The sequence below is a fragment of the Apium graveolens genome, chromosome 7 (assembly GCF_009905375.1).
Source record: "Apium graveolens cultivar Ventura chromosome 7, ASM990537v1, whole genome shotgun sequence".
Taxonomy (NCBI): Eukaryota; Viridiplantae; Streptophyta; class Magnoliopsida; order Apiales; family Apiaceae; genus Apium; species Apium graveolens.
The window spans coordinates 92505572-92528182 of record NC_133653.1 but is presented as its reverse complement, the minus strand read 5'-3'; the positions used below and the strand labels follow the sequence as shown (position 1 = coordinate 92528182).

Genomic DNA, 22611 nt, shown 5'->3' with positions numbered 1-22611 from the left:
GAGTCTACCAATGCCTTGAGTACCCTTAATTTCATATTTAAGAGAAATTTAAATTTCCAATATATTTAATTTTCTTAGAAAATAAATTAATCAAATATAAATATTTACATAAAATCTAATTTTCAAGCATTATGAATTTTCTTAAAAATTAAATAAAATGTAAATTATTATTTAAGAAAAAATTAAATTTAAGAAATTCAAATTTTACAGAAAAATAAATAAATCAGAAATAAAAAAAATTAACTAAGGTAACAAAAATTGTGTGGCGACTACTTTGCTTCCTGTATTAATTCTGTGGCGATCAGAGTATCAGTTGTACAAACCTTTATGTTCGAATAACACACAAAAATAAACAAAGTCCATCTGTGGCGACAAGACACGTCGCAACAGATCCTGTGGCGACAGCTATGCGACTTGTTGCCTTTAACTTAATTTGACCATGGCGATTAAGTAACCACAGGGTTGTGCCAAAGCATCCAGGCGCTACACAGAATTCGCGCATGGCTTGTGTTTCTTGAGCGTCCGCGCGTGTGATGTACACCAGGTTGTGACTTCCATGCGCGTGTTTGATGCATGCAACTTGTTTATTTATTCCGCGTGTGGCAATTCAGCCGACCGTCTGCGCGTGACTTTGCACCCCAAACCAACCTTTGTTTGTTACACAATGACAGCTAATTCTCCTGCTTTTGGAAGTCAACAAACAAAAGTTTTTAATTTAAATTTATTTTCTATGAACAGTTACGTGATAACTCAACACAATAACAACACAAGAACAAGACATGTTAATAATACTACGTCTACACAAGAAATCAGGAAGAATGAAGACAAGGCAAATATAAAGAATCAGAAGATTAGAAGAAAGCCTGAAGTCTGTCTACAGGTCACTGAAAGAAGTTCATTAATATGATCATGCCTCAGTGAAGAACAAAGGTTAAATACTTTCAGGGTTTCAGAAATGTTGAAGATTCAGTATACTAGTGCTACCGGAAGATTTCAGTGTATTGGCATTGATTGAAGATAGACAGTGTTCGAAGCATAGGAATATGAAGAATTGAAGACAGGGTATAGATAGAGGTTAATGAAGACGTTGTCTAAATTACCAGAAAGGATTCCAGTGAAAGTACAGTTATTTATTGACAGTCAATGTATGTGAACCAGACCAGTTGCACTACGCATCAACAGCTCGTGAAAGGAATCTAGGTATTATTTATAGAAGGATTGTTAAGTTGAGGAACGTACTTGGATTGAACGTTTATCTGTTAAAGTACGAGAAGAGGTGCACGGGGTATACAGCTAAACAGCTCAGGGGACTGGCGAAGCTCAAAGTTTAATTGGTAAATTAAATAAATTATTTAATGGACTTTAATATAATTTATTTAATAAACTTAAAACGATTTATCTTATAAACTTTAAATAAGTTTATTTAATAAATCTAAATTAGTTTATTTATATAAGTTATATTTAAGTTTATTTTATAAATTAATTTAATTACAATTTAAACTTAAAAAGAAAAGAGAAAAACAAAAACAAAAACAAAAAGGAAAAAGAAAACAAAAAGAAAAAGAAAAAAATAATAAAAAGGAAAAAGGAAAAAGGAAATAAACACAAACGTGTACATACAGAAGTTAAGTGTGTTTGGTTTTAGTTTACAAAAGTAAAAGTAAACCATGTACATTTGGTTTACTAGTAAACTAGTCACCACATGCAATCAACAAGCCACCCCCTTTTGTCGACACACAAATCAAGCAGCCTTGTCGCCACAGAGATTCTGTCACCACAGAAAGATTGTACTCCTGTCGCCACAGAAGCACTCAATTCTCAGCCACACAATTTTATTGTGTATAAAGTCTACACTTTGCAGCAGATCTGATTTAGTTTTGTTTATCTTCTTCTCCAACAAAAAGAGAGCTGATAAAAACAAGAAGCGGAGATTTACAGAGGAGTTCAAGCTACTTGAATATCCGTTTAACTTCTCACCGGAGTAACGTTATAATGCCCGATTTAATTCTTGCATATTCTTAGGGGCATTATAATCGTTTCCCGATAATTAAATCATAGTACAAACAAAAGCTAGATTATTATATAGGATTTGATTTGTAAATCTTTGTGGTAGCTAGGCACTTTGTTGTTCTTAGATTGTAGCCGGTTAATTTATATATCGGAGTGTAGCAACCCCCTCGAGGATTTATATACGAATATATATATATATATATATATATATATATATATATATATATATATATATATATTTCCCCAAATATCTTGTGTTCCTCGCTTTTATCGTTCCAAACACTATTCTTCTCAAGAACACGAAATCACTAACCGAGCACTAAATATTTTATCCGCTAAAGATTCGAAATAATTTTTAATTTAGTGATTATCGTATTCAACCCCCCTTCTACGATGATTCGGGACCTAACACATATCAAGACCAATCCGGAGGCGGACTGGGATAGCTTTGTGCATGAATTTATTAAAGCTAAGCAGGATATCGAGTCGGGACTCGGGGAGCCGGAGCCCTTTGATGGCCCTTGCCCCAGTTTTCTCCCTCCTACTGCTCCGGATTCTTAATTTTTATCTGCATTATGAACTTGTTGTGGTTTCAAGACTTTTGATTGATTTGTAATTCTAATATCGTACTCAGCTCCGGGTTTTGTTGGCCCGATTAACTTTTGATGTGATTGCTGCTTACTTTTATTTTTGTTTTGCTAATGTGTTTGCCTTCGAATTTTTTTTTAAGTTTATATGTTTGCTTTAGTCCTGACCTGCTTTTGTCCGGATCAGTGGATGTTGTTTTGCTTAGAAAATTAATTCTAAGTAAATATGTTTGCTCTAGTCCAGACTAATAATTGGTCCAGACTAGTGGTGTTGTTTTTACTCAGAAAATTAATTCCAAATAAATATATTTGTTATAGTTCAGAGTAATAATTGGTCCGGATTAGTGGTTACTTTTTTACTTGGAAAATTAATTCTAAGTAAATATGTTTGCTCTAGTCCAGACTAATAATTGGTCCTGACTAGTGGTTGATGTTTTTTCTTAGAAAATTAATTCTAAGTAAATATGTTTTATATAGTCCAGACTATTAATAGTGGTTGTTGTTTTACTTAGAAAATTAATTCTAAGTAAATATGTTTGCTCTAGTCCAGATGAATAATTGGTCCGGACTAGTGGTTGATGTATTTACTTAGAATATCAATTCTAAGTAAATATGTTTGCTCTAGTCCAGACTACTAATTTGTCCAGACTAATGGTTTTTGTTATACTTAAAATTTAATTCTAAGTAAATATGTTTGCTCTAGTCCAGACTAGCAATTGGTCCGGACTAGTTGTTGCTGTTTTACTAAGAAAATTAATTCCAAGTAAATATGTTTACTTTAGTCCAGACTAATAACTGGTACGGACTAGTGGTTGCTTTTTTACTTGGAAAATTAATTATAATTAAATATGTTTGCTCTAGTCCAGACTAATAATTGGTCCGGACTAGTGGTTGATGTTTTTACTTAGAAAATTAATTCTAAGTAAATATATTTGCTCTAGTCCAGACTACTAATTGGTCCGGACTAGTGGTTGTTTTTTTACTTAGAAAATTAATTCTAAGTAAATATGTTTGCTCTAGTCCAGACTAATAATTCGTCCGGAGTAGTGGTTGCTTTTTTTGCTAAATTTAATAAATATAATGCAGGGAAATGCTTTTTATTAATCTGAAATTTCATTCATACAATATATGAGGAGAAACAAACGGGTTGCTTGCCATATTGGCTACAAGATTTTGGTTACTTTGTTTGTTTTTACCTATTGGTAGAACTTCCTTAGTCTGAGTTCATGCCAGGTATTGGGGATTTCTAGTCCATCCATGTTCAAGAGTTTGTAGGTTCCTGGTCTCGGGACTTCTTTGAACTTTTATGGTCCTTCCCATTTGGGCATTAGTTTTCCAGTGTTTGTAGGATCTGATGCTCCTGTGTCTCGAGGAACCAAGTCTCCATCTTGGACGTTTTTGACTCTGGACTTCTTACTGAAATTTTCCCTGGTCTTCTCCTTGTATCTCTCCATTTTTTCTATAGCTTGGTTCCAGACTTCATCAATTAACTCCATGTCTGTTCAGAGTCCTTCTTCGTTGGCTTCTTCATCAAAGTTTATTGCTCTGTGAGACAGAGATCCCAGCTCAATAGGAAGTATTGATTATGTGCCATAAGCTACTTTGAATGGAGTCTCTCCTGTGCTTGTCCTGGGACTTATCCTGTAGGACCATAATACGCTCGACAGTTCTTCTGGCCATTTGATCTTGTTTTCTTTAAGTCTTTTCTCAATACCTCATAGTAGGATTCTGTTGGTGACTTCCACTTGCCCATTTCCTTGGGGATATGCTATTGATGGCTTTTTGTGTTTGATCCTGCGCTCTTGGAGGTAGGACTCGAATTCTGATCCGATGAACTGTGGCCCATTATCTGATATTAGGACTCTTGGAATCCCGAACCTCATCAAAATATTATCCATAAACTTTATGCAGTATTGCTGGTTTATGGTCCTCATTGTTTTCGCCTCAACCCATTTGGTCATGTAATCAATTGAGACTAACAAGTACCTGAGATCTCCTTTGGCCCGGGGGAAAGGTCCCATGATGTCAATGCCCCACACAGCAAAGGGGATTGGAGATAGGGCCGAGGAAGGCAAGACTGGGCTAATCCGGGACACATTGCTGAATAGTTTGCATTTCTTGCATTTTTTCACGAATTCTAATGCATCCTAGTGAATAGTTGGTCAGTAGTAGCCTTGCCTTATGATCTTATGAGCTAGGGCATTTACGGACATGTGATCTCCATATATCCCTTCATGGACTTCCATTAAATAGTTCTTTGCTTCTTCTGGGCCGATGTATTTTAGAATAGGAGAGGAGAAGGTCCTGCGATATAGCAGTCCTTCTTCAAGGAAGAACTTGGCTACTTTGGCTTTCAGCCTTTGGGCCTTTCCTTTATCTTCTGGGAGTTCTCCTTTCTCTAAGTAGTTGATGAATGAATTCATCCAGTTCTGGTTGCTTTCGATCTCCAAGACTTCTCCAGAATCAATAGATGGGGTTTTTGGAGTTCTTCAAAGTAAACTGAGCAGTCCAGATCTGATGAGTTCCGGACTAACTTGAATAGAATATTCCCTTCTTCATTTTCTTCTTGATATATCTGAAGGACTTGATGCTTTGGGATTTAAGCTAGGTAACTTTGAACCAGTGCTTGATACTTTTCCAGAATAGGGTCATTTTCTATGTATTCTCCGTTTGTTTGCTTGACCACTATCTGGGAGTCACTGTATATGTTCAGGTCCTGGACTTTGAGGGTCCTGGATAGTTTCAGTCCTGCAATCAGGGCCATATATTCCGCCTGGTTATTTGTTATCGGGAAGCCGAAGACTATGGTTGTCTGAATTGTGAATCCCTCAGGAATTGCTAGAATGAGTCCGGTTCCCGACCTCTCGCTTATTGATGAACCATCTAATTTTAAGGTCCAGTGTCCTATATTTGTTGCTTGGTCTGCCTCCAAATCTATGTTCACTGGCTCCGGTTCTTCTTCTGGGAAGTTGCATTCGATTATGAAATCTGCAAGTGCTTGTGCTTTAATGGAAGTCCTGGGAATGAAGCTTAAATTGAACTGGCTTAGCTCTACAGCCCAGTTGACTAGTCTTCCCGAGACATCTGGCTTGTGAATTATCTTCCTTAGAGGCTGAATTTTTACCACTCTAATTTCTCTTCCTTGGAAGTAGTGTCTGAGCTTTCTTGATATTGTGACTAAGGTGGAGGCAAACTTCTCTAGTATTGGGTATCTAGTTCCCACATCTTTAAGTACTTGGCTTACGTTGTACACTGGTTGTTGTCTTCCATTTTCTTCCCTGATTAGGGCAGCTCCGACTACTTGTGCTCCCGCTGATAAGTATAAGTAGAGAGGCTCTCCTGGTTGAACTTTAGTTAGGACTGGTGGCTGGGAGAGGTAGGACTTGATTTCCCCAAATGTATTTTGGCATTCCGGACTCCAGGTAACATCTTTCTTGTTGTTTTCTCCCTTGAGTAAATCGAAAAATGGTAAACACCTCTTTGCTAGCTTTGAGACAAATCTCTCGGGTGCTGCTAGGGATCCCGCTAGCTTCTGCATATCTTTTTGGGTCCTGGGAGCCCTCATCTCCTGGATTTCTTTTTATCTTTTCCGGATTAGCTTCTATTCCTCAGTTGCTGATCATGAACCCTAAGAACTTGCATGCTCCTACTCCGAAGGTACATTTCTCCGGATTCAGTTTAAGTTGGTTCTTTCTCAGGTTGTCAAAACACTCCTTCAGATCTTCTGCATATCCTGGTATAGTTATTGATTTGGAAATCATATCGTCGACGTAGCTCTCAAAGTTCCTCCTGATTTGGTACTTGAATATCCTGTTCATGGCTCTTTGGTAGGTGGATCTTGCGCTTGTCAGTCCAAATGGCAACATCATATAAGCATAGATTGCTCTGTGAGTTATGAATGTTGTCTTAGGTATGTCCTTCGGATTCATCTTGATCTGGTTGTATCCGGAGAAGGAGTCCATGAACCTGAGCATGATGTGTCCGGAGGTGGCATCTATCAGCTGATCAATGTTGGGGAGAGGGTATGGGTCCTTCGGGCATGCATCATTCAAATCAGTGTAGTCCACACACATTCTCCATTTGTCATTCGACTTCTTTACCATGACCACATTAGCTAACCACTCCGGGTATTTGATTTCTTTGATGATTCATGCTTTGAGTAGCTTCTCCACTTCTTCGTCTATTGCCTTTTGCCTCTCCGACGCGAAGTTTCTTCGCTTCTGCTTGACTGGTTTTCTGTTAGGGTTGACATCCAAGTTGTGCATTGTTATGGACTCATGTAGTCCGGGCATATCCCTTGGACTCCAGGCGAACACATCTTTGTACTCCCGGAGCAAGGACACAAGTCTTTTTCTGAAGGACTCTTCGAAACCTGACCCAACTTTCACCTTTTTGCTAGCACTGCTTTTATTAACCTGGACTTCTTCTGTTTCAACTGTTGCCTCTATTTTTGCTTGTTCTTTGGTTGAGGCCATTTGATGAATTCGGGCTTCTGAGTTCTTCTTCAAGTAGTAGTTGACTTGTTCTGATCCTTTGTCTCTGGTTGCTTTCAGGGTAGGATTATCTTAATCTAGGACCTGTTTTTCCTTGTCAACTACAATGACTTGGTTGATGGTCGTTCCTTACGGACTTGGTATATTTGCTTCTGGGTCCGGACTTGTTTCAATGAGTTGTACTTCTTTTGTTGTTTCTTCCCTTGGCCGGGGTCGGTGCTTCTTTATACTTTGCTGTTTGCGAAGGACTGTGGCCTTCCTTTTGTTGTCCTGGTGGGTATCTGCCATGACTAACCCCTGGCTATAACATGTTACAGCAACTCCATAATCTCGTTTTATCTCCCCGACTCCTGTCGGGGTTGGGTCCTTGATTTTGAGATGGAAGATTGAAGTTATCGCTTGCATCATGGTTAGAGCTGACTTGCCAATGATCCCATTGTATGATGAAGGAGTGTTGATGACATAGAACTTGATGACATAAGTTACTTGGTTAGGAGCAGTTCCAAAACTGACAAGTAGATACAAGGTCCTTTGGATCAGGACTAAGTTATGTCTGAACCCATATAGTGGATCCTCCCGGCAATTATTTGAGCGGACGCCCCTAACTGCATTCGATCAAGTGTATGCTTGAAGAGAATATTTACCGAGGAACCATTATCTATCAACATTTTTCTTACTTCATTATCAAAGATGTCCAAGGTGACAACTAAAGCTACATTGTGATAAAGGTTGACTCCTTCATAGTCCTTACTGCTGAAGGATATCACCAGATCTGGGAGTGATTGGATTCAGAGCACTTCTTCGCCGAAGTCCGGGCTCCGTGGTGGGGAGTGGAAGCCTCCTAGGACCACATTAACTATGTTCTTTCCTCTCTTCTGCGCCTCCCCTCTATTGTTGCTGTCCCGGACCAAGTACTTGTTCAGGTTTCCTTTCTTTACTTGGTCCTCAATGAAGTACTTGAGTGATAAGCAGTTCTCCATCTTGTGCTCATGTGTCTCGTGATAATCGCACTGCCTATTGTAAGGTCTGCTCTCCGGAGGAGTTTGCATTGGCTTCGGAGGATAATAGAAAGGTTTGTCTTTTACCTCCTTCAAGATTTCCTCCCGGATCATGTTGAGAGGAGTCTAGTCCAGCTCCTGCTTCGGCTCCCGGGGCTGCTTCGCGGGTCGTGGATCGCTCTTAGACCCCGGCTTAGGACCGAGTCTCTGAAAAACTGGAGTTGTTTATCTTTCTTGGTTCTGCTGATTTTGCTTGAACTTCTTGTCCCGATGGTAACCCCCTTTCGGACGATCATCAGAGTTCTTACTCCTAGATCCCCTACTCCGGGTCATCCTCATTTCTTGGAGTACATCAGTTTCCTTTATGAATCTGGAAGCCATGGAGTAAGCTGCTGCCAGACTTTATGGTTCCTTATTGATCAGCTCCACTATGTATCTTTCATTGTGCTCCAGATCTAAGTTTCTCCTGAAGATGCTCAGAGCTTCGCGCTCGTCCAAGTTCGAGACCTTGTTGATTGCTTCCTGGAACCGACACATATAGGCTGTAGGGACTCATTGTCAGGCTGGCGGATGGTTTCCAGGTGACACATATGCATTTCATGTGTCTTGTTTGCTCGAAATCTTCGGAGAAAAGATGCGCGGAACTCCTTCCAACTATGGATGTTGCAGGAGGGTATCCTGTTGAACCATCTTTGGGCCACTCCCTTAAGAGTTGATGTGAAGAACCTTGATTTTGTCAAGTCATTGTAGTAATATATTTGTGCGATCTGCTCAAAGTAGTTCATGTGTTCTTCTGGGTCTCACAGACCGTCAAAAGAATCGAAAGTGTAGTGCTTCAGGTCCCGCTGCCGGGGAATAACCTCCAAGGAGTGGCTGAAAGGAGTTAATGTTTCCCCAATTTCTACTCCTGAATCTCTGTCCATCTTCCTTTGCAATTCATAGATCATATCTTTTAGGTCTTTTTGCTTCCCTTCTTCTTCGTCATTAGAAATCAGCTCTGGAGTGGGATCTTTCCTGGTTCTTTTCGTCTTGGACTTGGCCAGTAGTTTTTCTTCTTCTAGCTGCATTCTTTTCTGTATCTTTAGTTCGAGCTTTGCTTCTTCTTCCATTCTAATTTGCTCCCGCATCTCCTCCAGCCTTTTTTTGCTTGGCCGCTTCTGCTTCTTTCTTGTTTCCCTGATCCTTTTTGTTCTTCTTACCCTTAGCTCCAATTCGGTCAAAGACAGATCTCTTAGATTGCTAGGAGTCCCCGGAATTCTCCGGTTCTTCCCCAAGTTCGGCTTCTTCTGGGAGCCGGGTTTGCTCCTGCCTGTAGAGCCGGATTGCTTCTGCCAACTCATTACTTGTGAGGTTGGCCATACCTAGATCATTCGCCACTGTGGAGTCGTGGGGCTCCTACAAAACAACACCAGAAGGGGGGTTTGGGTCCCGTGGCGCCTCTGCTGTGAGAGTAAGAACTTGCTTTTGGGGAAGATGAAGATAGAGAGGAATGCAAGGTGGTTGTGTGTGTGTGTACGAGTGTGATAGAGTGATTAACCACGAAACATTTCCTTTTTGTGCTATTTATAGCCCAATGGTAGGGTTTAGGGGTTGGTACCTTTAAATCGTAGTTTTCGGTTCTAGCAGCGGAGGACAGCTGATTAGAGTGGATGCTTTAATAAGTGTCGGGGCGAGACTGGCTGAGGAATGTTCTGAGGAACCTCTGACACATGCCCTGATTATTTTCATGATTGATGGGTGATAGTTGTCCCTATCATGTGTTTGGGCAAGCGATTCACGTGCTGAGATTTTTCAAGATTGGGCTTGGAGAACAGGGCCAGTTAGGACTAGTGGTTTGCAGGATTGAATTGAGTTAGGAGTTCGGGTCTAGGAGTTCGGGTCTGGTTATTGCAGGAGATAGACTAACTATCACCGAGTACACCGACAATGAATAATATAGGCACCTGATGATCAAAGAAAATTTATAGGCAAGTCGGTATATACGGAAATTTAGGATATAAACTCAAAAGAAAAAAAGAAACAATATATGATACAATAAAAAGAGATGAAATTCCAAAAAAGAAAGCGATGGAGTTGACCCCATAATAATAACTGCCGCATGTTAGACGTGAAGGAAAGGTGGCCAGTACAGAGGGAACAGTACAAAAAGAAGCATAATTATGAAACTTTAACTGTGTGTTCTCCAGCAGGGGCCATGGCCCATGGGGCTCATCATTTTTAATATACGTAACATGGGGGTGGGATACGTTTGGGTGCCCCCTGACATTAACAAGAGCGATTCCAGAAAGTTTTATAAGTATAATATTACTCCCTCCGTCCTATAAAACAATTTCTATTTTGACTTCTAATACTATTTATAATAATCGATTAACTATTAATTTATGTCTAATTTATAAGATCAAATATAGTCATGAGTGATTTTGGATTCGTATTTATTAGTATTTTAATACAATAAAGTTTTTATATTTAATACTAATACGAAATTAAAGATATTGACAATCAAAAGTATGCATTAACAAACGTGTCCAACACAAATATGAAACGTTTTTAGGGACGGAGGGAGTATAATTCTACCCTCTCTTGCCCCTTGCCTGTTTTGGAACCTACAATCCTGACATATTTTAATCCTCGTTATTTTACTGTCTTATTTTTTATATGGTGTTCAGTCCAGATTATGAAATTATTTTTAAAAAAAAATTAATTTACTGTTAACAAAATATTTATATAGTGATTAAATATTATTTTTAACTTTTACGCAATTCTAACATGTACGTATGTAAATAATTAAAAAACGATTTATTGAAGAATTTCGGGTTTAAGTCCTCTCATTAATCTTATTCATTTGTCTAATAGAAGTCCAAGTGTAAAACACGGATAGTATCTGCCACCCCGAGGTGCTTATTCAATAAATGAATAATTTACACAATAATATACTTACAACGTCACATGGACCGTGTAATTAGGTAGAACGTAATTTGGCACTAGATTACAGTTAATCGGGGTACAAGTATCTTAGATTTAATAAGTATCTAGGCCAAACAATAGAATATACATTGCACATGTCATCTGTTAGTTCGTACAATTATATATGGAATAAAGTCCTGTGAGTATTATTTTAGCCTACTATAATAATGTGCTTGCTTGAGTTGGAGAATGTTTGACAAAGTAAGTAATTAATTGAAGGACATATAATTTAGTGGGGGACATGTGAGACTAGCCAGGTTTAGATTTGTTAAATTTGGATTTGATTATAAATTAAACCTAATTACAAGTCACTGTCACTGTCTTCAATAATTACAGATAACATTAGATTAGCTTTAGCCTTAGGTTGTGATATTTTCGTTGGTCAGTTTGGTTTAGTAAACATTACTCGTGCAATATGATTTGCTCCCACTTTTACTTATAATTAAAGAACTACTTTCTTTTATTTATTAAAAAAAAATCTCCAATTGGTTTTCTGACCAAATTTTAACCATTCACGGATGTTACGACGTAAGAACAACCAACAATTACCGGGCCAATATAAAAACCTACAATTGTGGCTAAGGAATAGCGCAATTTTGTCCAGAGTTAATTGCAGTTTGCAACCCCTACCTTTCATTAAATAACAAAATTATATACTTATTTTCAAAAATACAGTTTGCAACCCCTAACTTTAGATATCAAATACAATATGCATCTTTTTAACCATTTTTTTAAAAATATTTATATTGTGAAGGGTAAAATTGAAATTCAGCAAAATATTTAAATAATAATTTTATTTTTATTAAATTAAACTAAAATTTAGAATTTCAAATTATAAAAATAATATTAATGTCAATTATTTTATTACTCGGTATAATTTTTAAAATTTTAAAATATAAATATATTTATAAACTTTATGATTATACATATAAATATATATTTTGCTTAATAAATATATTTTAAGTATTTAGCATTATGATTAATTTAGAGTATTACTAATAGAAATTAGCTATAATTTTTTTCATGTAAAAAGTGCATTAAAATAAATAATTTAATTAATTTGAAATTTTAGTTATTAATATTAACATCTTAATTTCAATTTTATAACGGCAAGGGATGCATGTTGTAGTTGATATTGAAAGTTAAGGGTTGCAAACTGTATTTTACCAAGTATATATACTGCTTTGATTTTAAATGAAAGGTGGGGGTTGCAAAGTGCAATTAACTTTTTTGTCAAATACTAGTTTTCTTATAACAATTTTGCCAACTAGTTAAAAACATAAGAAAAACAAATGAAGTTCTTGATTTAATTTTTAAATTTTAAAATGAAGTATGTGTTACTACAGGCTAAGAAATTAGTCCATCTAAAATATTAAAATTATTAGAGAAATATCCTTTTCAAAAATTTATATTATTATTTTAACAATAGACTGTTTGAGGTTGACACATGAGCTGCGCCTATATATATATGCGTGGAACATGCTTGACTGTGTAATGTATGTGGATACCATGATTTACAATTACTTGTGTTGTTTGGAATTTTGAATTGCAGAAAGCGATTTAATTTAAAAATAATCTTCATTAATTATTTAACTTGTAAATAAGAAATATTTTTAATATTTTAAAAAATACAAAGAATAATCCAATTTTGAATGGAGACGTTACGGCTACCGCAATATAAAAAAAAATTAATACGATAATCCAAAAGAGATTAATGGCCACATGAATTGTGGAGTCTTATTCATCTTTCATGGCATCATTCTGTCCCTCATTGTCCATCATGGCGGACGCAGGAATTTTTTTAAGGCTGATCCAAAAAAAATTTCGGGTCAAATTTTCAAGTATAAAATCTTTTATATTAGTAAAATTTGGTATTATTTGAAAACCATTAATAAAAAATTGTAAGGTTTTAAGAATAATTTGTATCCATCAAGGGTTCACCATGATGCATCATCAACTGCTCCCCATGATTTATATACAGACTTGCATAAAAAAAGAAGAAGTAAATATAAAAGAGGCATATAGGCCAAAACACAATTTAGGAAGGAAAGTTAGAAAGATAGGGTTCGAATTCTTTTTTTCCATGAGAACCAAAACAGCAACAACCAGCCAGGCTACAGTCACAAGTGATGAATTTTGCATACTAACAACTTATATTTGGAAATTTAGGGGGGCCAGAGATCAGCCTGTGCACACAACAAAACAAATATTGACATTAGTACTATATGTTTCGTTTTCATCTGGTTGTCTTTTCTCCTAAAACAATTTTCCAGTTTTATTTCCGGTCTCACCAATTAATTTTGTATTTTGGCAATGTTACATATAAAAATCATTTAAGATATATAATATATTTTAAATGTTTTGTTGTTGATGGCCGTGGGAAATTCCTAATTTAACCCGTAAAGATTATAATACACATTATTACTAGTAGATTGAACATGTAGAGTTATATGAACATATGAAAAGAAATCGGAATTTTAAAAAATAAGTCGAACAAGTGAGGAGGACATGTGTGAGAAAAATTGATGTATGTCTTGTGATACGATTACGGAAAAGATGACAAGGGACAACCCGTGAGTGAAGACATATGTGGCAAGAGTAAGATTTGGTCTTGAATTTTGTAGGGAATGAGTTCAATGTTCAAGCCCCTTTTTATGACGAGTTTCATCAATTGTTGAGATGGATAGCATTACATTGGTAGGGGGAAATATTATTATAGCAAAATTATTATTTTATTAAAAGTAAAAATATGATGTCATTGGTTTAGTTGTTTTTTATTTAACAAAAAAAAATGATGTTTCCATTATGTTGGTACCTTAAAAAATATTATTTTAGCATAGTGATTACTTAATCGATTAACTATAACTTTATCAAAGATATTTAAAAAAGAAAATATTATCGATTGAACGATATAGTTTTATTGATAATTTTATGTGTATTTTTTAAAAATATTTTATATGTTTTAATTAAAATTTGATTTTTTTAGTTCACATCAATCGGATACGAATTATCCTTAGTTTAATATTAATTTTATTTATCTCGGTTACGTGGTTTACATTATTTTATTTTAGCCCGATGCCCAATACACCGACCAAATAAAACAAATTATTTTTAGTTAATTTTATTTTTTTTAAATCTGGATCAATAAGATAATTTTGCTCTAGACTGAATAATTAGAATATATGATTTTATTTTTGTTGGTCGACTTGTATTTTTATTTTAGTTTTGTGTTAATACAAATCAATTGTATAATGTATTTTTTTATCCTGAATAAATAAAATATATTATTTTGTTTATCCAAGTTCATTAATATATTTTTTTAGAAGAATTGATAGTATTAGTATTTTATGTTAACCCGAGTCACATTATATCAACTAAATCTTAATAATTACATTTAGTTTGTTTAAATTTAATTTAGCCTGAAGTAACAAATTAGAAAAATATAGAATTTGATTTGAATTGAAATTTAAATTGGTAGAAGATGTTGCATTTAATATAAATTATAATGATATAGAGTTCGATATAAAATAAAATTGAAATTATTAAAATATTAGAGAAAATTGACTTTAATATCAATTAGAATTTGAATTGATCGACCCAATAATTTAAAATTAAAATAATTAAGACTAATTAAGTAATTTCAACGATTATCGATCGACCAACTACCAAATTTTTAATGTTTCGCCTATTATAATATAGTATAAATAGGCATATTTAAAATAACAACTATGTTAAAATAAAAAGCAGATACGCGGTACACTATCTAAAAACTGATAATTTTGTTGAAGTATCATACTCCTTTATTTGAAGTATTAGGCTATGTTTATTATCAAAATATTTCCGTGATATAGTTAAAGTTGTAACGGTAATTATATATGCAGTTTGCACGTATATACGTGGATTAGTATAATGATAAGAGCCACTTGACAGCGACATCTGATGATGCAGATTTGTTGCAGGGATCTTAAAAGTGGGGCCACTAAATTGGGACAAATTTGTCTCTTTATCACCAGCACAAAGACTTTAAACTACTCTTATTGATTTTGTTTGGTCCTTGCTTGCTTGTATGTTTTGTTACTACTTTTCTTCTTTCTTTCTTTTTCTTCTTATTAAATTATTGTTTAATACCCGCAAACGTTGAATAAAAACAACCCATAAATCTCTCCCACTAAGTGCTCTGGCTTATTAACTTGCTCTTTTCTGTATTTAAAGGTGCGGGCTCATTTTATTCCCCCACCAAGTGGAAGTAGTTTTTAGTAACGCGACCCAATACTTAATTTTAAGAATAAACTTTTACAATTGCATATTTTATTTAATCTAGTAAAATAGCTTTAAGTTTAATCAATTGAAAATTATTTTAAGTTTAGAACGGTGGGTAACTGACTCATAAAATTTCGTTGACTTTGCAAACACTTACATTAAATACATAATCAGCCAATACAATTAATAAAGAGGGTTTAAATAGGTAATCGAGAATTAGATTTGGGTATGAAAATAGGGGCATGGAAATAACGATTAATAACAATGAGAATGTTATGATATTATAATAATTTTCATAAGAGATAAAAAAAAGTATAATTTAGAATAAATAATTTTTTTCGTCACCCAACTTATTATGTGTTTATAAACTTATCATTTAATTATAATTTTTTTTACTCACTAATGTTAGGTTCAGAATTTTTTAGTCACCAACGTTAGGTTCAGATTTAATTATTACTCCCTCCGTCCCAAAAAACGTTTCCCGTTTTGACTTTTTACACTATTCATGTTAAGCGATTGACTACTAATTTATGGGGTTAAATGGCGTTTTGGTCACTCAAGTGACCACTAACTTTCACTTGGGTCATCGAACTCAAAAAGCTGTCAATGAGGTCACTGAAGAAATAATAGTGTTCAACTTAATCATTGCACACGTTAAAAATTTCACGAACGTTAAATCTCGTTGACTATAGACGGTTCTCCGTTAAATATGTATAAGTCGGATGCCACATCAGATAATTGACCCGCCCAATCCTAAAACCACCCAACAAATTAAACCCGACCAAATTAAAACCCACGACCCTTTTAACTTTTATCCCAAAATTAAAACCCTTTATCCCAAAATTAAACCCCCCCTCTTTACGATCTAAACCCTAATCGCAAGAATGGTTCGAACTCGATCGGGTGTTGAGGTTCGTTTAACTCAACCAATCGATGATATCGATAGCAATGATACTGATTACCTGTTTGCATCTGATGGAGATAACAATGAAACGGAGAAGGATAACGAAGCTGAATCAAATTTTGAAGATGCAAATCAAACCACCGATAAAGAAGCAACGTAAGTAATGTTATATCTGAACTTTTTACAGTTAATTAGGGCTAAATATTCTTGTTTTGAATATATGATTTTATATGGTCATATTTGCAATTAGGGTTCTTAATTTGTTTATATTTAAAAGGAAAAACTTGTACAATGTGATAGTCTATTATGGAGGTTATTTTGTTCATGTTCCGTATTTCTCCTACACAAGTAATGTCAAAAAGGTTTATAAGGAAATCGACTTTGAAAACCTTGGTATTAATGATTTAAAGACCACATTTGGTGATGTTGTTGGTGAGTATGATTCCCTTTATTTTAGAACTCCTGCATTGAAGATTTATGTACTGAATGCTGAAAGTAAGCCAATATTGATTGAATTAAGTAAGGAATGTGATTATAATATTGTGCTTTATGTGTATAATGTGAGTCCTGCCCCTGAATCTGATGAAGAAATAGATAATTATAAATGTAGTGATGATGAGTATGTAGAAATTAGGAAAGCTTGTAGAGAAGAAAAAAGAAAAATGGATGAATTGGAGAGGGAAGCTAATTTACATGAAATGTCAGGGATGGAATATGATGATTCTACTGGATCAGATGAGGGTTTTTATCCTAGTAGTGAGGAGAGTGATGAAGAGTTCTGTTTTGCTAACCCTCCCCCAGATAAACAGAAAATGAAGTGTGTAGATGGGGTCTTTAATGTTAACACATCTGCCAACAATATTAAATTTAAAGTTGGGATGTTATTTGGTAGTAAGAGTGATTTTAAGCAAGCTGTGAGGTCCTGTTCAATGGCTAATGGTAGACCCTACAAGTTCCTACATGATGACTTAAAAAGGGTCCAAGTTGGGTGTGCACATGGGTGTCCTTTTAGAATGTGGGTAAGTTATAATAAAGAAAAGGATGTGTGGCACTTAAAGTCAATAATAGATGAGCATAACTGTGTGTGGAATTATAAAAACAAGCTAGTCACTACCAAGTATCTTGTAGATCTGTATGGGGATAAAATTAGGAAAAATCCAAACTGGAAAATTGGAGAGATGCAGGAAGAGTTTAAAAGGGTACTCAAGGTAGATGTGTGTGATTCTAAATGCTCCAGAGTTAGGAAGCAAGCTCTTTGTGGTATTGAGGAGAAAATGAAAGAACATTATGCCAAAATTAGGAAATTTGCAGGTGAGGTTTTAAGGAGTAACAAAGACAACACAGTTAAGATCTCTACTACAAGGTTGCAAGAAGGAGATGTAAACAAATTTAGAAGAATATATGTGTGTTATGCAGCCTTGAAGAATGGATGGAAAAATTCTTGCAGACCAGTTCTAGGCCTTGATGGGTGCTTCTTGAAGACAGTGACTGGTGGCCAATTGCTTTCTGCAGTAGGGAGAGATGCAGAAAATTGTATTTACCCTGTAGCAATGGCAGTAGTTGAAAGTGAAAACTATGAGTCATGGAAGTGGTTTCTGGAGCTGTTAATAACTGATCTTGATCTTGAAGATGGACACAGGAAGACACTCATTTCTGACCAACAAAAGGTACTTATTTCCCAACTTGTACAACTTTCAATTAATTTTCATCTTGATCTAAATCATGTATTGTTTATATGTCAGGGGATGGACAAGGCAATCAGGGAATTGTTACCATAAGTGGAGCATAGATTTTGCACTAGACACCTATCTGCCAACTTGAAGAGCAAACATCCAAGTAATTTGGTCATGAGTGCATTTTTTGAAGCATCAACAGCAACTCACCCCCAGGCCTATAAGAAAGCAATGAAGGCACTTGAGCAAGCCTCTAAAGGTGCTTTTGAGAAGATGAGTGACTTAGAACCAGGTATGTGGTCCAAGGCTTTCTTTAAGACACACTCATTGACTGATTCCACTGAAAATAATATAAGTGAGTGTTTTAACTCATGGATTTTGAAAGCAAGATATATGCCTATTATTGATATGCTTATAGAAATCCATGACATGCTTATGACAAGAGTTCATCAAAAAAGAGATAGAATGTCAATACAAGATATTGTTATTGTTCCAAAAGCTAAACAAATTTTAGATGAAGCAATTAACGAATCATGTGGGCTTACTGTTCTGTGGGATGGTAGGGAGACTTATGTTGTAAAGGGTAGGGGCACATCTTGTTCAGTTAATCTGCAAAGAAGGTCCTGTTCTTGTAGAGTCTGGGATTTGTTAGGTATACCCTGTTGTCATGGTGTTACTGCAATTCAAGAGACTAGAAAGAATCCCATTGATTATGTTCACTCATGTTATTTAAAGGAAACATATATGCAGACTTATCCATACTGTTTGGATGTGATAAGGGGGGAAGATTTTTGGGAAGATGTGGAAGGTGACTTGGTGTTACCTCCACTAATTAAAAAAAACTAAAAGGCAGACCCAAAAAGATGAGAAGGAGAGAGGGTTGGGAGGGTGTTGTGTCCAGTGGTAAGAAGGTAAGAGTTAGCTATGAGGGTAGAGTTATGCATTGTGGTCTGTGCAGAGAAGCTGGCCACAAAAGGGGTAAATGTCCAAATAAAGATAAGTTCCCAGAGAATTCAAAGAAGAGGAACAGGGGAAAGAAGACAAAGAATGAACAAACTGCAGAAGATGAAGTTATGGAAGAACTGGAGAGGCAGGGGAGAGAGGAAACAACAGGTGAAAATGATATGATGGATGAGATCTTGAGAGAACAGGAACAAACACAAGGACTCGATGAATTGGAGGCCTCAATCCAGAAATCACAGCCTAAGGAAACTACCAGCAGTTTTATGAAATTTGTAAGTTACATCAGTTTATGTTGATAAATGTTTAACATAAGTTTATATCAATGGTTTGTTTAATACATTTTTTATTTATATTGTAGATGCCAAATCCGGGGTTGAGGAAGCATATGGGACAAATGAGCACCGGCAACACTCCACCTGTTAGCACTCCACCCATGACCACTCCAACTTTGACTAATCCACCAGTTAGCAACAAACCTCCAACAAGTGCAGTGGGACAAGTGAAAAAATCAACTCCAAGAAAGAGAGTAGCAGGACTGCCACACCCAAGAAAAAAGTAGATGAATTACTTATGCCAAAGTTAGAACCATTTGAGTACTTTAAACTCTTGTCATTTGTGACATTGAACTACTATTTATGTAGTATAGCTCTATGTACGCACTATGGATTAATCTTCTGGTCTTAATATATAACTTTGGCACTGTGTTTATTTCGAATATCTCAATGTTATACTATCACATAAACATAAGCATTTCATTCATAAAAATATAAACAATAACATCCATAACATTACATTCACTAATTCTGACATAAATATTACATCATTAACATTACTTAAAGAACATAACCACAAAGCAAACTAAGATAACAAAGCATAGCATCTTCTTCGTTCTGAAATGAGCTTTTTCCTTCACCATTTCTGTTACGTCGTCCATCTTTTTTTGCATTGCCATACGCTCTTCATCAATTACTAACATTTTCCTTTCTACGAAACTCAACTCTTGCTTGATTTTAGCCAATTCGACATCTTTCATCTTCAATTTTTCCTTCAATCCATGTATAACTTCTCGGGCTCTGTCAGTGTAGGGTGGATCAGCCCACAAAAAAAAATTGCACTTCTTGCAGGGATCCCTATAGTTCTTGCAGCCAAAAAACCTCCGACCCGGATCTTGAGTACCTTCTTTCCAAGCTTCTTGAAGGGGTGATACAATATCACACTTACATTTAATATTATCATATCCATGATCGACACCGAAGTTATTTTTATGGATTCTATACGAGTTAAATGAATTGTTCACAGATGGGGCTGAGGTTGTGGAGCTTTTGGAAGTGGACATGGTAGAAATAAGGGTAAAAGGAAGAACCCTAATTGCAAGAAAATAAACTGAAGAAGAAGAGAAGTAGTGATTATGGGTTATGGGTTTTAATTTATGGGTTTTAAATGGTCTGGGCGGGTACAACGGTCACATGACGTGGAAGCCATGTTACTTGCTGATTCAGCTTTCCGTCCAAAACTTAACGACATTAACGGGTAGTGACTTGATTGAAAATTTTTATGAGTACGATCAGTTGACTGACAGCTTTTTGAGTTCGATGACCTAAGTGAAAGTTAGTGGTCACTTGAGTGACCAAAACGCCATTTAACCCCTAATTTATGTATAATCTATAAGATCAAATATAGTCATGAGCGATTTTGTTGGATTTGTATTTATTAGTATTTTAATACAATGAAATTTTTATATTTAATAATAATACGAAATTAAAGATATTAACAATCAAAAGTATGCATTGGCAAACGTGTCTAACACAAACGGGAAAAGTATTTAGGGACGGAGGGAGTACCATTTTGTCAACATTTTGTAGTATTATTAAAATATAATCATAACTAGTAAATATAAAAAGTGTCATATGCGTCTTATAAAAAAACTTATATACATGTGAATTTGTCATATGCATATGGAGGAGTCATATAATATCTGGATTATATACGTCTGTTATAAGAAGGACGCATATTGTTTTAAACGTATGGTCAGACGTATATGCATTCTAAACAGACGCATAAATCAGATCATATACATCTGTTATTTTTTAGATGGGGTACTAAGCTCAAAACCAAAATTATTAAAAAGAGGCATCCCAATTTGTCAACAATGTTAATATAATCCTAATAGGAGCAATAAGTCAACAACTGTTTTAGACTTTTAACATTAAGAGGATTATATAACCACTACATAAACAGGGCAGGGCAGAAGATACTACTAAAATTTTTAGGAGATTTCTTTGATTGAAGTAAAATACTTGGGAAATAAGAAAATAAAAAATCAATACAATCGAACATAATAATGTTATAATAATGTGAATTTGGAATTAAATCGAACAACTCTCACAAGATATTTTTATTATAAACATAGTTTTATAACTTATTTTTAAGATTTTCTCTTTGTATATAAAAATTTAAATGTTAAATTTATATTCAAAAAAATAATAATTATAAAACTACATCTTTTAGGAGATTTAAAATGCATGTCAAACTCTCATCACCCAATGTAAACGTCTTGGGAGATATATGAAGTACAATATATAAAGATATAGACATTATCAAATCATTAAAATATTTCAGACTACCACTATATATTTTAATCATTCAACAAAAAAATGAGTTGATGCTAATAATCAAATTCAAACCTAACGTTAATAACTAAAAAAATACGAACCTAACACTAGTGAGTAAAAGAAAAAAAATTATAGTTGAATGCTAAGTTTCTAAAAAGACGATAATTTTGGTGACGGAAAAAATCTATTTTTCCTATAATTTAATCATATAGTGGAAATGAAATCCTCGTTTTCAGTCATTAAATTTTCAATTCAAACCCTATAATATGAAATTTGGGATTGAGTTTCCGATCACTTTAACCGAACTCATTAACCACGAACCAGACATCCTTTAAATTAACTGCTCTTGTGTTATCAAGATCGCATCAATAACTAATTTAGATTCGAAAGGACTGCAAGAAAAGAAATGCTGTCAATGGAGATCAATCCAGTTTTTTTCTTAGGAATGCTATAAAAATTACGTCTCTTTAATAGATGCCGCTAATGCTTTTTCCTTCGTTGATTCTTTCGATAGATCACGAGACTTATCTTAATTCACGTTATCAAATACTCATCCCGTCCCTTTTTAGTTATCAAATTTAATTTTTTATCGGTCAAATCAACTAATTTTTAATTAAAGATTAAAAGTTACTTCTTATATTATTTTAAAAACTGAAAGTTATATTATTTTAAATTAGAATATATTACTTTACCCGTTTATAGGAGGAACGTTTTGCGCACGGTGAGCAATATAAATATTGATGGGAGCGAAACCCCTAAAATTATTTTGACTTGTGATAGCATCTAGACTGGTTGAATTAATCGAGTAGTTGACGAGAAACAAATATAGTAACAAATATTTAACTACATCTTTGCCTATAACATAAGCAAATACGTAATGATCCATGCCCCGTACATGCACGTAACTTAAACTTCGTCCTCCCAGAATATAAATTTTTTTACACTTAATTTTAGGTGAATAAAAATAATAGTTTTATAATTTATTTTTCACTTTTTGTATAAAAGTATATATTTTAAATTTTAGTTGAAGATTTTTTTCAAAAAAAATATGCGGAGCTATAACTTTTATACATCTTAAAATACGTATAAAAATATCAAAGGGACTTGTATTTGGGACGGAGGGAGTATTAATATATAAATTTATTAC

General features: G+C 34.8%; 1 protein-coding gene across 1 annotated transcript; it reads left to right on the top strand.

The window, feature by feature from the left end:
* Positions 1–18063: 18063 nt before the first annotated feature.
* On the top strand, positions 18064–18735 carry LOC141673869 (uncharacterized). The gene has a single exon (XM_074480598.1). It carries the CDS (start codon positions 18064–18066, stop codon positions 18733–18735), a length of 672 nt encoding a protein of 223 aa, XP_074336699.1.
* Positions 18736–22611: the final 3876 nt, after the last annotated feature.

Excerpts from the sequence above, each read along its gene's own strand:
- LOC141673869 (XM_074480598.1), top strand. The coding sequence starts at position 18,064 with ATGAGTGCATTTTTTGAAGCATCAACAGCAACTCACCCCCAGGCCTAT.